The 16,074-nt window shown below is 34.5% G+C and overlaps 1 protein-coding gene across 6 annotated transcripts in view; it reads left to right on the forward strand.

Moving 5' to 3' along the window:
• Positions 1-15,869, forward strand: part of LOC115212037 (plexin-A1) — a 695,010-nt gene extending 679,141 nt beyond the window's left edge. For all 6 annotated transcript variants that reach the window (XM_036502774.1, XM_036502773.1, XM_036502772.1 and 3 more), the window contains 6 exons: positions 766-858; positions 3,286-3,452; positions 4,377-4,589; positions 9,753-9,828; positions 11,996-12,070; positions 13,645-15,869. In XM_036502774.1, coding sequence (XP_036358667.1) covers positions 766-858; positions 3,286-3,452; positions 4,377-4,589; positions 9,753-9,828; positions 11,996-12,070; positions 13,645-13,749 — 729 coding nt within the window. In that variant the 3' untranslated portion in view covers positions 13,750-15,869. The remainder of the gene's footprint in view (positions 1-765; positions 859-3,285; positions 3,453-4,376; positions 4,590-9,752; positions 9,829-11,995; positions 12,071-13,644) is intronic.
• Positions 15,870-16,074: the final 205 nt, after the last annotated feature.

Raw genomic sequence — 16,074 nt, forward strand, 5'->3', positions numbered from 1 at the left:
TCTGAGATCAGATCTCAGCAAGGTTGACTTTTTCATCCTTTTTAGGATCAGTAAAACCAAAATGCCAGTCTGGTATAGGAGTCAGTGATATTGAACAACCCCTACCCTTGTGTCTAAATCAAAAACCCAAAACAATAAGGTGACAGAATTCTTAGAATATTGGACAAAATGCCTTCTAGTAGTTCTTCCTGTCTTTTCACATTCTGAGCTCAAATTATACTTATGACAACTTTGCCTTTGATAAAATAAAGTACCAGTCTAGTGTTTCCTATCACCAAGAATATGTTAGAAGAGATTTACCCAACGTGTTCCTCAGTAGGAGCAAGCCAAAAATATGTAGTTGCAAAGAGTACTTCTTCACCCTTTAGCATTTAAACTGGCATTTTAATCCAGCTTGAATATTTTGTCTGTGTTATGTTCAAACCAGCCAGGCCCAGCCTCTCACACTTACCCAACAATATCATTCTAAAAGTAAACAATCATCAAAATCTCAAAGTTACATGTTAATGCATGATTAATTAAAAGCATTATGAATAAATAAGAATTAAATTCAACAGAGAAATCTGAATGCTAACAGGTTAAGCACACATCTATGACTGCAATCATAGGCTTGTTATATCTCTTAACTTGTTTTCTTTTTTAATGTTGGTGATGCCAACATTAATGCCCAATATTTCTCTTTGGGTAACGTGTGTATTTGTAACTATGATGGTTTTGTTGTTTAAATGCTGGTTTCTATATCCATTCCTCTTTATAAATTCTCAGGTAAAACAACATGATTCACCAACACATAGAGAGGGAGATCGAGGAAGCAAAATGGTCAGTGAAATTTATCTCACAAGACTGCTAACAACTAAGGTAGGTTGCTATCATCATTGTTATTGTTATTATTGTGATAATTTTTGTAGGCAGCAAGCTGACAGAATTGTTAGCATCTTGGGCAAAATGCTAAGCAGCATTTTGTCCATCTTTACATTTTGAGTTCAAATTCCACCAAGGTTAACTTTACTTTTCATCTTTTCAGGGTCAATTAAAATAAGTACCAGTTGAGCACTGGGGTAAATGTAATCAACTAAGCCCCCTACCATAAAAAAAATTTCAGGTCTTGTGTTTATAGTAGAAAGGACTATCACCATATTTCCTGACATCCAAATTGACATAGTATATAGTGTAAACATTCAAACATTGTCACTATCTTTTCATATCCTGCTGGTCCAGGCACCATGGCCTTCAGTAAATTATCCTATAGAAACCTTGTTTTTTTGTTACCATTTTATTATTATTTAATTCCGCCAGAACTGAGTTTGTCTTTCATCCTTTCAGGTTCAATAAATTAAGTACCAGGCAAACACTGTAGGTCAGTGTGATTGACTAGTCCCCTCCCCACAAATTTCAGCCTTGTTCCTTTAGAAAGGATTATTACCTCTGCTTTAGCAAAGGCAGAGGTATTGTTTTCAGTCATGTTTGTTTGTTTGTCCATAGACAAGATATCTCAAGAACTGCTGGATGGAAACAGATGAAATTTTCAGGGATGTTTAGCCTCATGACTAGCATAAACTGATAAGATTAATCTGGTACTGGACAAGGATTCTGGATTATTTTTCCGGTTTTTTTTTTTGTTTTTTTTACTTAACTTTTGGGAGCAGTTGGGGTCATTTTTAGTATTTTCGTTTGTGAGAGCAGTCTAGTTTATTTCAGATATTCTCATTTTAAAAAATCATCTCTGGCTTATTGTTGAGAGGTCGTTGGTGTTACCTTGGAGGAGGTTTGCACTCATATTATTATTATTATTATTATTATTATTATTATTATCATTATTATTATTAGGCAGCAAACTAGAACATTCATTAGCATACCAAACAGAATGCAGCATTTCCTCTGGCTCCTTACATTCAAATTCCAACACAGTCACCTTTTCCTTTCATCCTCCCAGGGTTGATGAAACAAGTACCAGTTGAGCACTGAGGGCCAGTTTAACTGACTAGGCGCCCTCCCCTCAAAATTTCAGCGCCTGTAGTAAAAATTATTATTATTCTAAATCTTTATCACTTCTTTCCTTTTATCAAAGGTTTCTAGTTGCCTTTCTTGAAACCTCTGACTGTTTGATGACTCTTTCAGCTTCTATATCTTTCTTAAATACACATGAAAGTGTATGTAATAGTTCAGACTTCTCCCACAAACTATTGGTATTATATTCTGATTATAGGTTGAAATGTGTATCTATAATTATAGTTCCACCTGGTTTTGTTACCAAAATATAGTAGTAAGAGTAAAAAACACAGTAATTTAGTGAATTTTATTGTGTGACACAGTACAGATGTTGATGTCTGACTATTAATAACGGCAACAGATTCCATAGAGAGAAAGAGAGAGAGAGAAAGAGGTTACACATTTATTAAAGGAATACATACAACAAAAACTATGAAATACTGATGTGTGTATGTGTGTGTATATACACACATACACACACACATATAAAATCATAAATTTATTTGTATACATGGATATATGTAGAGGTATACATTTGCATTATGTGTGTGTATGTCTAAGTTTATGTAGTCACTGAATATGTGTACATATATGTATATAGTAAGGGTGTGTGGTCTAGCAGTTAAGGTGTTGCACTCACAATTGCAAGATCATGGTTTCCATTCACAGACAAGTAGTGCATTATATTTTTGAACAAAAGGCATCATTTTACATTGCTCTTGTTTACTCAGTTGTGAATGGGTAACCTTGCAATGGGCTGATCTTCAATTCAGAAAGAATGTGTTGTTGTGCCCTCATAGCCAGCTACAACAGTGCGGGAAAGTGCTTCATAATAATAATAATGGTTTCGAATTTTGGTACAAGGCCAGCAATTTGGAGGGAAGGGTCAAGTTGATTACATCAAGCCAGTGTCCAACACCAAAAGGGTGAAAGGCTAAGTTGATCTCAGCAGCATTTGAACTTTGAATGTAAAGTTGGGAGAAATGTTGCTCAGCATTTTTCCTGGTGTGATAACAATTCTGCCAGCTCACCACCTTAAATGATAATAATAATAATCCTTTCTACTAAAGGCACAAGGCCTGAAATTTGGGTGGAGGGAACTAATCAATTACATTGACCCCAGGATGAAAGGTAAAAATCAACCTCAGCAGAAATTGAACCTAGAACATAAAGATGGATGAAATGCTGCTAAGCATTTTACCCAGCATGCTAATAATTTTACCAGTTCACTGCTTTAAATGATGGTAATGATAGAAAAAATTTATGTCTAATTTTGTCGTTTGTTTATGATTTCAGGGTACTCTTCAACAATATGTTGATGATTTGTTTGAACGAATATTTAGTACCACCCATCGCGGTCAAGTATTACCCCTGGCCATAAAATATATTTTTGACTTCCTTGATGAGCAAGCCCAGCTCCATAACATTGAGCCTGAAGTTGTACACACATGGAAATCCAACAGGTAAGTCAAGACAATAACTTTTACAATCATTAGCAACAAATTGGGCTGGCACTGGGGCCCACCAGGTAGTCAGTCAAAAGGTTAGATAAAAGCAAACTGCCTTGCAGTGATGCATTCATAATCATTGTCATTCAACATCCCCATTTTAGTGTTTTTATCAGTATGATAGAATTTGCTGAGGCAGTTTTCTATGACCATATGCCCATCATGTTGCCAATCTTCACTTGTTTCCGAGCAAGGTAATACTCCCCCATAGCCAGATATATTTTTCATGAAAGACTGGAAACAAACAACATTACACAGGATTGGCACAAGACTTATAGAATGACTTGTATTGAAAGAGACTGAGGAATTAAATTGTCTGAGAAGGGATCAGCAAAGTGATCAATACTGACCCCCTAGGAGGTCTATGTGGCTATCCAAGTGGTCAATAAACGTTATATATTCCAACTATATCAGCATAATATGAGTGGATTTTTATTGTTCTTATCAATTTTTGTTATGTATTTTCATTAAATTTCTTGAAATATTTTTTACTAAACTGTGATAATGATACAAAAGAATGTAGAAAACATTGCTTTTAAACCAAAAATTTTCTTATTGATTATACATTATTTTTTGTTAGGAATTTACATGATGGTGGAGGGTCAATAAGTTATCTATTTTGAGACTTGTTTCCTCCTTCAGTGTGTTGATCTTGACTGCTTGGGAGCAAGAGCTTCTCCACTAGGCTCTATTCAGTGCTTCTAATTTTACCTGTCTTCAGGTTTATCTTGCAGGCATAACAAAATATTGTTTGTCCCAAAGACCTATACAAATGCAAAGAATATAAATACTGATTTAACACATTTTCATTTGAAGTTTAATTTTTCTATTTGAACTTGTTTTATTTAATTCTATCCTTCTGATGCATTCTCTTTGCAGCCTTCCTTTGCGATTCTGGGTAAATATTATAAAAAATCCCAACTTTGTCTTCGATATCCACAAATCTCATATCGTCGACTCCTGCCTATCGGTGACTGCCCAGACGTTCATGGACAGCTGTTCAATGAGTGAGCACCGGTTAGGAAAAGATTCTCCTTCCAGCAAGCTGCTATACGCCAAAGATATTCCTAAATATAAGGCATGGGTAGATCGGTAAGTGAAATATTAATCTATTTTCATTCAAATTTGTTATATATCGTTGTTGTTGTTGACAACCATATAGCTAACCAAATGACACAACCTACAGATCCAGTTTCTCTTTAATCAGATACTACATTGTACACTCATTCCACTTGGATAAAAAACATTTTGGCATGGCTGTTTTGGTACCACTTTTTTGACATTGCTGATCCAATGCGGACTTATTTGATATCAGACCTTTTAATGTTTCTCTCATTCTCTCTTTCTCTCTGTGTCTCTTTGACACGCTCTCCCTTTCAGTATGTGTATATTTCTGGGTGTGCATGCATGTGTGTGTGTATACTTCTTGTGCCAAAAAGTATTGTCACCAAAGCAGGTTGAATGTCCAGTCAGCAACACCAAATTATCATCTAAATAGCTGCACCCAATTAACTAATAAAACACTTAGAAATGAACCATATATTCAGTATTCTGGGTAAACAAAGGTGTCTGTCATGCAGCTATAAGCTTCACAGAGATCAGTACTATGATTAAGTTTGTGTTTATGATTGCGTTATGCAAAATTTATAACCTAAAACATGTCCCTTACCCACTTTTTGTCATAAGCATCAAATAGAACTTCCCAGGATCTAAAACCAGGTGAAGGTTCTTTCAGTTTTCTTCTTCAAAATGTCTTGAAATATTAGTAGTTCTAGTCCTTCATGAGAAAACTCATGGCACAGAATTAACCAATGAAATTCTAGGAAATAAACCACATTCTGTATAATGGATAAACAAGGGTGTCTGATGTGTCAAATTAGGCTTAATGAAGATCTGCATTTTGATTAACTGTTTAGTCTTGGTTATTTTATCTTATTTATAACTTAAAACATAATCTTTTGTCCCATTTCCCCTTCTGTCATAAGCACCAAACAGAACTTCCCAGAATCCAAAACCAGCTGAGGGCTCTTTCAGCCTCCATGTTTTCCTTCTCCAAATTGGTTTTCAGCCCTGAGTCTGCCTGGTTTCTACTGTAAATTCCTTAATTATTAATCTCTGTTGGATGGTCTGTCCTGGGTATACTTTAAACTGCACCCAGTTCAATAAATCCTTGGTTTTGAAGAGTGTGAAATCATCTCTTAATACCTGTCAAGTTCCCATTTATGGGTTAATTAGCAAATCAGTTGAGCAGATGGAACTCGTTAGCCTGGAGGTGTGGCAACACATCTAGACAAAGGAAAACCCTGACTCCAAACCTGTGCTGCTTGGTGGCCATATTCAGCCATAGGAAAGGTTTTAAGAGTAAACCTTGATGAAACATCAAGTGTCAGAGCCACTACAGCAGTTGGATGTTATCTACAAACTCATTCTGACAATTTCTGCAATGATGTTAATGCCAAATTGTAAGGGCCATACTGTTCTTTTGAGCAGACATGCTACATGAGCAACAACTTGTACTGCATATCATTCTGCCCCAACTTGGATCCAATTGATAACCCTATACTAGAGAGAGGTAAAACTCCCTACAACTCAAATAGTACTGGGACAGACCACAATTGCAGCATGTCTAACAGACTGCCACTCATGCATCAGACGGTTCAGCCTCACACAACACTGTCCCAGTAGGGGCATTTAAGTAGGAACCTCTTCTATTGTAATTGGTGACTGACAGAGGCCTCACAGTTGGGTGGTATATTATTTAGCAAAAGAAAACCTGGTGTTTACAGTTATTTTTTCATCTCATTTCCTTGTAAGGATAAAATCTATTTGGCTTGTGCGTTTGCCTGATTGATTGGTGATCAGGTGATTGATCACTTCACTCTTTTACTAGTTTCAGCTTTAGAGCTGTGGCCATGCTGGTGCACCATCAATTTAAAAATATTGCTCCTGATGTTTGTAGCCATTTATTACAAAATACTGAAGTTATTTGATTTGCAAAACTGCTGGGGCCTTGAACCCTCCTTATTCCTTTCATGTATATATATATATATATCATGTATGTATGATGCATACAATATTTACATCAGCACATTGATACATATGTCTGAGTGTGTGTGTGTGTGTATATATATATATATATATATATATATATATATATATGCTTCTATAAGCAGATGTATATGCATATGAGAGAGATGCTGAAGAAGGTAGTGTGTTTGCATATACATAATTAAATAAAATGAGAGAAAGAAAATTAATTGAATCAACAACGCTTACTAAAACATTGATGATTGAATTAGTTCCCTTGTTTTCATTTAATTACACACTACAGTCTTATCTACCACTACACAGCTAGCAAACATTATCCACCAGTCCACAGCCCACATACATACCTAATACTTTTAAACAGAAATGCACTACCTGCTTTATGTGTATGTACGTATTATGTATACATGTTTGTGTTTATGTGTTCGTTTTATTGTGTACAAACTGTATTCTTGTTTAAGAGTCTGTATATACATTAACATCATGTATGTTGTTTCAGTATACACTTCATAATGCAATAAAAATACCTTGCGTCTACAAACACTTATACATACACTCACATATACATACATATATAAACCATCCTCAGTAGTTAATTTACACATTGTGTGTAGAACCTTTCATAGCCATACTTTATTTGTTATATGACTATACATATTATATACGCTATATACACAAACACGCCTACATAAATATGCTTTGAATATTTCCATTTAATCAACTATGTTCAGAGCATGTACACTCACAGTCCATACACATACATACACACATGCAATCATCCTACTCAAATATATATTGTATGCAAATATATACTTGTTTACAATAAATTGAAAACACTCACATATGCTTATGCAACGTGCATAGATACTTACTGATGTTAGTTGGTGCATTCTGAAATATGATTTTTTTTTTTTCTCTAAAAATGAGCTTCAGCAGGCATGACCAAATGGTTGAGGAGTTGGCTTCCCAGTCACATGGCTTTAGGTTCAATCCCACTGTGTGGGACACCTTCAACAAGTGTCTTCTAATATAGCCCCAGAACAGTCAAAGCCTTGTGAGTGGATTTGGTAGAGGGAAAGAAGCATGTTGTGTCACTCTGTCTGTATGTATATATATATGTATATACATTATGTATGAGTGTTTGTCTCTCCTTGTCTTGATATCACATGATTGTTATCAGTGTCATACAAGTGATGTCCCTCTTTTACAGACTTCCATGAAAACTTGTCCAGTCGTGAAGTAAATGTTACCTTGCTGGGAAATGGTTGAGAGTTAGCAACAGTAAGGGTCTCCAGCTGTAGAATAGAAAATCAGCCTCAATGAATAGCTGTCATGCTGAATAAATAATCCAATGTACACAATTGAAGCAATATTAAATTAAGCTATCCATTTATATCATCATCATCATTGTTTAACATCCGCTTTCCATGCTAGCATGGGTTGGATGATTTGACTAAGGACTGGCAAACCAGATGGCTACACCAGGCTCCAATCTGATCTGGCAGAGTTTCTACAGCTGGATGCTCTTCTTAATGCAAGCCACCCTGAGAGTGTAGTGGGTGCTTTTACGTGCCACTGGCATGAGGTCCAGTCAGGTACTAGCAACGGCCACGCTCAAATGGTGTTTTTTTACATGCTCTTAGCACTCCACTAGCATGGATGCCAGTCATCGAATTTGATTTCGATTTCACTTGCCTCAACAGGTCTTTGCAAGCAGAGTTTAGTGTCCAATGAAGAAAAGGTACACATAAGTGGGCTGATTATACCCCTGGCATAGGCCATGGGTTATGGTCTCACTTGGCTTGTTGGGTCTTCTCAAGCACAACATATTTCCAAAGGTCTTGGTCACTTGTCATTGCCTCGGTGGGACCTAATGTTCGAAGGTCATGCTTCACCACCTCATCCCAGGTCTTCCTTGGTCTACCTCTTTCACAGGTTCCCGCAACCGTTAGGGTGTGGCACTTTTCCACACAGCTATCCTCATCCATTCGCACCACATGACCATACCAGCGCAGTCGTCTCTCTTGCACACCACATCTGATGCTTCTTAGGTCTAACTTTTCTCTCAAAGTACTTACACTCTGTTGAGTATGCACACTGACATTACACAAATACATACACAATGCATATACACCATTGACAAGCAAGTTGCTGCTTTTTCATCTGAGATGGACTCTCGTATGGATGTGCTGTGTTAAAAATGTATTTATGCTTATTTTTGGCAAAGTTGATTATTGCAGCCATGACCTGCCTGCCTTTTGTTCTAATCATGTTTACCTATTATTTAATGCCCTTCATTTTCTAAAAGCAATAGGTATAATTTAAGGGATATGTAACTTTTATTTCTAGCAGGGTAAACACGTACCAAGAGGTATATAAGGAACTGCAGACACTAAATTAATATCAACTGTCCCTAAAGAAGAACATAATCTACAAACCCTGGGGGTCAAATGTAATCAGCTTACCCCTCCCTGAAACTGTTGGCCTTGTGCCAAAATTTGAAACCAATATTATTATTATTATTATAATACCTCCTCAACATTTCATATATAAATATTCATATACAAAACTGGACTATTTATCTAGCTTCCAGTAATCTAGGTATATTGTGCATTGTACTGTTCTCTGTATTGACTAAAACAGACCTTGTTTTTGAAGTTGGTTAATTTGCATACAGTGTGTTAAAAGTAGATATGTTCTTTACTTTTTTATGCAGATTGATAAAGTTTCAACTTTATCAGTTTTGGAATTGTATTAATTTGTATTTGTCATATAAAATCATGTTCTTTACTTATCATCATTCAATTTTTATCCTATAAACATTACACAGTATGATAATATTTTAAAAATTTGAAATGGATTAATAAATATAAAACAGACTCTCCTTTAGAAGTGTATTAATTTGAATCTGTTAAATATGGTTTAGCACTTGATATAGTTTATTTTATATTTTAAGTATATATTTAGACTGTCTCCAGAAAACCAGAAAATCCAGAAGACTTTGGGTCACAAGCTTGCTGGATAATTGGTCCGGTACTGTATGAACCATGGTCAATATGTATATACAACACACACACACACAAAAAAGAAGCCATATTTTTATGAATATGCCACTTATTTTAGTAAATTCAATTATTCAAAACAAGTCAACAGTTTTTCTCATTCTCGCTATTTTTTTTTCCTCCTGTTTTTCTTGCACCACCACTGCAGTTATTATGAAGACATCAAATCTATCATACCAATATCAGACCAAGATATGAATTCTATGTTACAAGAAGAATCACGAGTAAGTACCAAATTCTTTAGCGGGTTTTTTTCTTTTATTTATTCATCTGAAATATACCTCAAAACACCATAGAAAGTAACAGATGATTGACCTAACCCTTTAGGTTTTGAACTATCTGAGACTGCTCCTGGTTTTATGATTCAAACTTATTGTTTTATAATTATCTGAATTGTGATTTTCCAGCAAAATTTCATGTTGAATTATATTGCAAACACCAGCTCAATCATGACAATTATTTTACAAAGTACTTCATTGTTTTCAAAGTTAATTGAACATGACAAATATGGTAACAAAAGTAGAAAGGATTATTATCATTACTATTATTATTATTATCTTTAAGGTGGTGAGCTAGCAGAATTATTAGCATGCCAGGCAAAATGCTTAGCAGTATTTCATACATCGTCATGTTCTCAGCACAAATTCTGCCAAGGTCAACTTTGCCTTTCATCTTTTCAGTATTGATGAAATAGGTACCAGTGAAACACTGGGATCGATGTAATTGACTTACCCCTCCCCCAAAATTTCAGGCCTTGTGCCTTTAGCGTAAAGGATTATTATTATTATTCAGATGGCAAACTAGTAGAATCATTAGCACGCCAGGTGAAATGCTTAGCTGTATTTCATCTGTCTTTGCAATCTGAGTTCAAATTCTGTCAAGGCTGGCTTTGCCTTTCATCCTTTCGGGGTCAATGAAATAAATATCAGTTACATGCTAGGGTTAATATAATCAAGTAGCCCTTCACAAAATCGCTGGGTTTGTGCCAAAGTTTGAAATTGATATTATGATGACAATAAGATAGTGAGCTGGCAGAATCATTAGTCTGTTCAACAAAATGTTTAGTGGCATTTCTTCCAGCTCTTTACATTCTGTGTTCAAATCATACTGATGTCAAATTTGCTTTTCATCCATTCAGGATTGATAAGATAAAGTACCAGCAAAGTACTGAGATCAATGTAATCAACTAATCCCCACTAAATAATTCTTATGCCTTGTGCTAAAATTTGAAGCATCATTATGCTTCATGGTCTTGTACATAAAGACATGTGTAGATAGCACCATGGGACATCTTGGGAGAGATCAATCTTACCTAATGCCTTTTCTAAAGGAGTCTTCCTAAAGTTGTACATTTTTTAGGGTGATGAATTGGCAAAAAAGTTAATGCAAGGCTTTGTTTCCAATGCTCTATTTCATCACTTTCTGAGTTCAAATCCTATATCAATCAATTTTGTTCTAAGGCTGCAAGTAGCAGAATCATTAGTGCATTGAATTAAATGCTTAGCTGCAGTTCTTCCAGCTCCTTATATTCTGAGCTTGAATCCTGTCATGGTCAACTTTGGTTTTCATAACTTTCAGGGTCATTAAAATAAAGTACCACTCAAGTCTTAGGGCTGGTGCAATCAACAAAACCCTTCTTCCTAAGATTTCTAGCCTTGTGCCAAAAGTTTGAAACAATTATTATCAAGGTGGTGAGCTGGCAGAATTTTTAGCACACGAGGCAAAATGTTTAGTGAAATTTTGTCCATTTTTATGCTCTGAGTTCAAATTCCACCAAAGTCGGCTTTGTTTTACATCCTTTTGGGGTCAATAAATTAAGTACCAGTGAAACACTGGGGTTGATGTAATCAACTAGTCCCCTCTACCAAAATTTCAGGCTTTGAGCCTTTAGTAGAAAGGATTATTATAAATGATAGTTACGGTGGAAAGCAGGCAGAATTGTTAACACACCGGGCAAAATGCTCAGCAGTATTTCATCTATCTTCACGTTCAGAGTTCAAATTCCACCGAGATCAACTTCACCTTTTATCTTTTCAGGGTCTATAAAACATGTACCAGTTGAACACTGGGGTCGATACAATTAACTTAACCCCTCCCTAAAATTTGCTAGCCATATGCCAAAATTTGAAACTAGTATTGTTAATTATACAACATAACAGAATCAACAGATCATTAGAACTCAGAATATGAAATAGTTTTATATGCCTTCAAGGCTCAATTTACCTTTCATCCTTCCAGAAGTCAATAACTCATCAAGTGCCGGGGGATTGATTCAGTAAAACATTCTTTCTCCTTCAAAATGTGTGTCCTTGTGCCTGTGTTAAAAGTTAATATTGGTTTATATAGCAGTACGGAAACTAATATTTTCATTTTTGTCTCTTTACTATCTAGCTACATTGCCATGAGTTCAACACAGAAGCAGCGTTAAATGAATTGTACAAATATGTTGACAGTTATAGTTGTAAGGTAAGCTGTGTCTTTTTATCACTTTCTGTTTGCAGCCTTGTTCTAGAAACATTACATAAATGCCATGGCATTAACCTTTCAGCATTTAAACTAGCATTATCCAACCAAAATATTCTACCTGTTTTTTGGTCAAAGTGGCCAGATCCAGTTTTTCCCACCTATCCTACAGCATCATTCTAAAACTAAACAATCACATTATATATAGATAGATAGATAGTAAAATAAGGACCCAGATAGAACCAGGTACTTGAAAAGGCATGCACCCGGTAGGGTTGGATAAACCTGTGGTTCTAGTTTATGGTTGATAAGTATCAAAATAAGATATGAGTATCTAGCTCATAGGGACTGGTCCAAAGCAAGCATTGCATTGAACTGTACATTGTTGAGTTGTAAATGTCTGCTCATTTATCAATTGTATGTTATTGCTCATTTGATTTTATATATATATATATATATGTATATATATTTCAACTGTCCAACCCATGCCAGCATGGAAGGTGGACATTAAATGATGATGATAAAATGCAACAGAATAAGAATTTTGACTCTGGGCAAATACCTTACAAGCACTCTGACAGAATCCAGACATGGCTAACCATATTGAATGGTAGGAAACATTTAGAATACACAAGTTGTACTCCCTTGGATTGATAAATACTAAGATTGCTTCAGAGAATTTCATGTAGAAAATAGAGAGTATTTTTGCGATATAGTAATGAAGAATCGGGGGAGTTAGACATCTTAAAAATTTATTTGATAGAAATCATTTTCTTATTATTGGAATGTAATATGAAGAAAATAATTTTTATTAAATGAAATTTAAAGATGTATTTGTCATTATTTTGGCTTGATATTCACAAATGATAAAATATTCACCACTTTTTTAAGTGGATGTTGTGTTAGAACACATAAATTCTCTCATGTGGTTATTTGGTGCATAAAAGCAACAGACAATCACCTCTACTTCTGCTGCTTGGACTACCAGGTCACATGATTTCGGCCTGATTTGGTCTTTTCAATGATGGAAATAGCATTAACTGCAGCACTAGTGATATACATAGAAATACAGAGCCAAAATGGGTGCTGATGTTGCCAAAGGTCGGTGTACTTATTAAAAAAGGAAGGACAGAGGCTGTATTAATACCCAAAGGTAAAATATCCACCACTTAAAAATGTATTTTGCATTAGAACACACAAATGCTGCAATATTTTAAGTGGTGAATATTTTACTTTTGGGTATTAATATTGCCTCTATCTTTCTATGTTTTATACAAATGGATATTTTAATTATATTTAAACTGCTATACAAGCAGGCGTAGAAAAGTTCCTGGTTTTGGGTAAAAGAAAATACAGGAGGATCAGTTAATTATGATTTTATTCGACATATTCCCTTCTCAGATTCACGCACTTATTGTAGCAGTCCTTCAGTTTTTCTGAACCCTGTAAAAAGAACTCAGAAGGTTGGGGTCTCTGAACAGGCCTTTCATGATACCCTTAAAGCCAGGAACGTTTCCACGCCCCCTCATACACAAATCATTATTATTTATATGTTTTTTCTTTTCTTTTTTTCATAGTTGTTGCAAGCTTTAGAATCTGATGAAACTGCCAGTCGGAGTAAGTTGGACCTGAAACTACAACAAGTGATGAACTTGATAAATAATGCCGACCAATCTTATTGATGTTGCTGCCAAGACCAAAAATATAAATATAAAAAAAAAATTTCAAAAAATTTTAAAAATAAACAAAAAAATACAAATGAAAAATACAAACACAACCACCAAACAACCTAGCATCCCTTACCTGCCTCCCGCATCACCTACTGCTACCAAAGGAATAATGACACTTCTTAGGGTGCAGTCTCTGTTGTTTTTTTTTTTAATATCTACACGCCATCACCACCACCACCATCAATTAAACTACTGATCTTAATACCAAACTGCTCTACTGCTGCCACTGCTCTCAAAGAGGCATGGTATGGGTGGTTTGGAAGTTGGCGGGGGGATAAATAAAATAAAATGAGGACTAAAATTTAAATAAAAGATATATATATATAAAATTCATACCAAATTTAAAAAAACAAGAAACATTACAAAGAAATAAAACTATAAATGAAATATAAAAAAAATAAATAAAAAAATTCAAACTTGGAAAAATTCAAAACGGAAAACAAAGAAAAAAAAAACAAAAACAACAAGGAGTTAAGTGAGCGAGGATAAATGAAGGGGATGTTGTTGTTAACAATGATGATGAAGAAGGAGGAGGAAGAGATGAAAGATAGGTGGAGGGTGACTGGGTAAAGGGATGTCAGCTATTTTTTTTTTTGCTTGGAAATATTGCAAAAGACCATTTTTTATAAGAAAAAGATATAAATTCCAGATCCAGTAGCAGATATAATTTATCTGGGAGGTGGGAGGCCTTTAATCTACTTTTAATGACTGGTCTTTGTTGTTGGTTTTTCATTATAATCCCTTCAAATTTTAGGCCTTATGTGTGCATGGTGTCATAAATTATACATATGCATGTACATAGATATATATATGTGTGTATATATATATATATATATACTCACACACATATTCTAGACATACATTCTTGTACATTAAACCTCATACCATGGTTTCATGTGGATTATCCTAGTGAATCCTTTTGATCATCAGTGGACAACATTACAGACATTTCTCCTGAGAAGTAATCTCTGTTGAAGACATTGATTTAACCTTCTAGATTACATACACTTGAATTTCTATTATTTTCAACACATGCATGCACATACACACTCACACACACACATTTATATACATGCATATACACATATAGTGAACAATTTGTTTAAAAAAAAAAAACCAGAACACCATAAACACATTCTGTGTGTATATGTACATATATGTATGTGTGTGTGTAGAAGTATATATATATATATATATATATATATATACACACACATGTATATATATATATATACAAAGTTTAGTGAAATCCCAATGCCAGCCCACCTCTCCTCCACCTCACAAAGAAGACATAAAAGCAACATAGAACTTTTAAACCAGTCAAGGAATGTGTCCTCACAACAAAATTCATACTGTTAACAGCCTGTTTGTAAATTGCAAAGTTTTCGAAAAACCAAAGTGTGTGGATGTGTGCGTTTGCTTGCTTGGGTATGAATGCATGAGTGACTGTTTTTTTTTTTTTAAATAACTAATTTTAGTTTTTATTTTCCTATCATGTCAGAATTGAGTGTGTGTGTTTATATCCTCTCTGTCTCCTCTATAATTATTATTATTATTATTATTATTATTATTATTATTATTATAACTTCTATTACTGCTACCGGACTACATATATTGATTCACCCACCTGCCCAACCACTCACCAACACAAACTTACAAAACACTCTCCACTTTCCCAATCACCAAAATATCTTGTCACAGTGCTACATATATATATACACATATATATTTATATATTTGTGTGTGTATAAGTGTATAAACATTAATGTATGTATGTGCGTGTTTGTGTGTGTGTATGTGTGTATACACAGTAACTACAGTCAGCAGGATTATACTTTTACTATATATATACACACACATACACACACATTTGTATAATGTGTGTATTTACTCTCCTTTGCCCTCTTTATAAAGAAAGAAAATTTTAAAGAAAAAATAAAGAAAAACAAGAACCACCGCCACCTCTACATAAGCACACATTAAACATAACAAAACTATATAATTTTTTATATCTCAAAAAAAAATATATATATAAATAAATATAATGTAAATGAACATGAAACCAAAAAAAATGATAATATTAATAATAATAATAATAACTAAAAGTTTTGCGAATTGGGAAGGGCCAATGAGGAAAGAAGTGGAGAAAAGGGAAGGGAGGGGAGAAAGAGTTGGAAAAAAATTTAAATAATATTAATAATAATGAAGAAATAAAATTTTGAAAAAAATAAAAGAAAAATAATTAAACTTGTTTTATTTTATTTATTTTCTTCTTTC

The sequence above is a fragment of the Octopus sinensis genome, linkage group LG5 (genome assembly GCF_006345805.1).
Source record: "Octopus sinensis linkage group LG5, ASM634580v1, whole genome shotgun sequence".
NCBI lineage: Eukaryota > Metazoa > Mollusca > Cephalopoda > Octopoda > Octopodidae > Octopus > Octopus sinensis.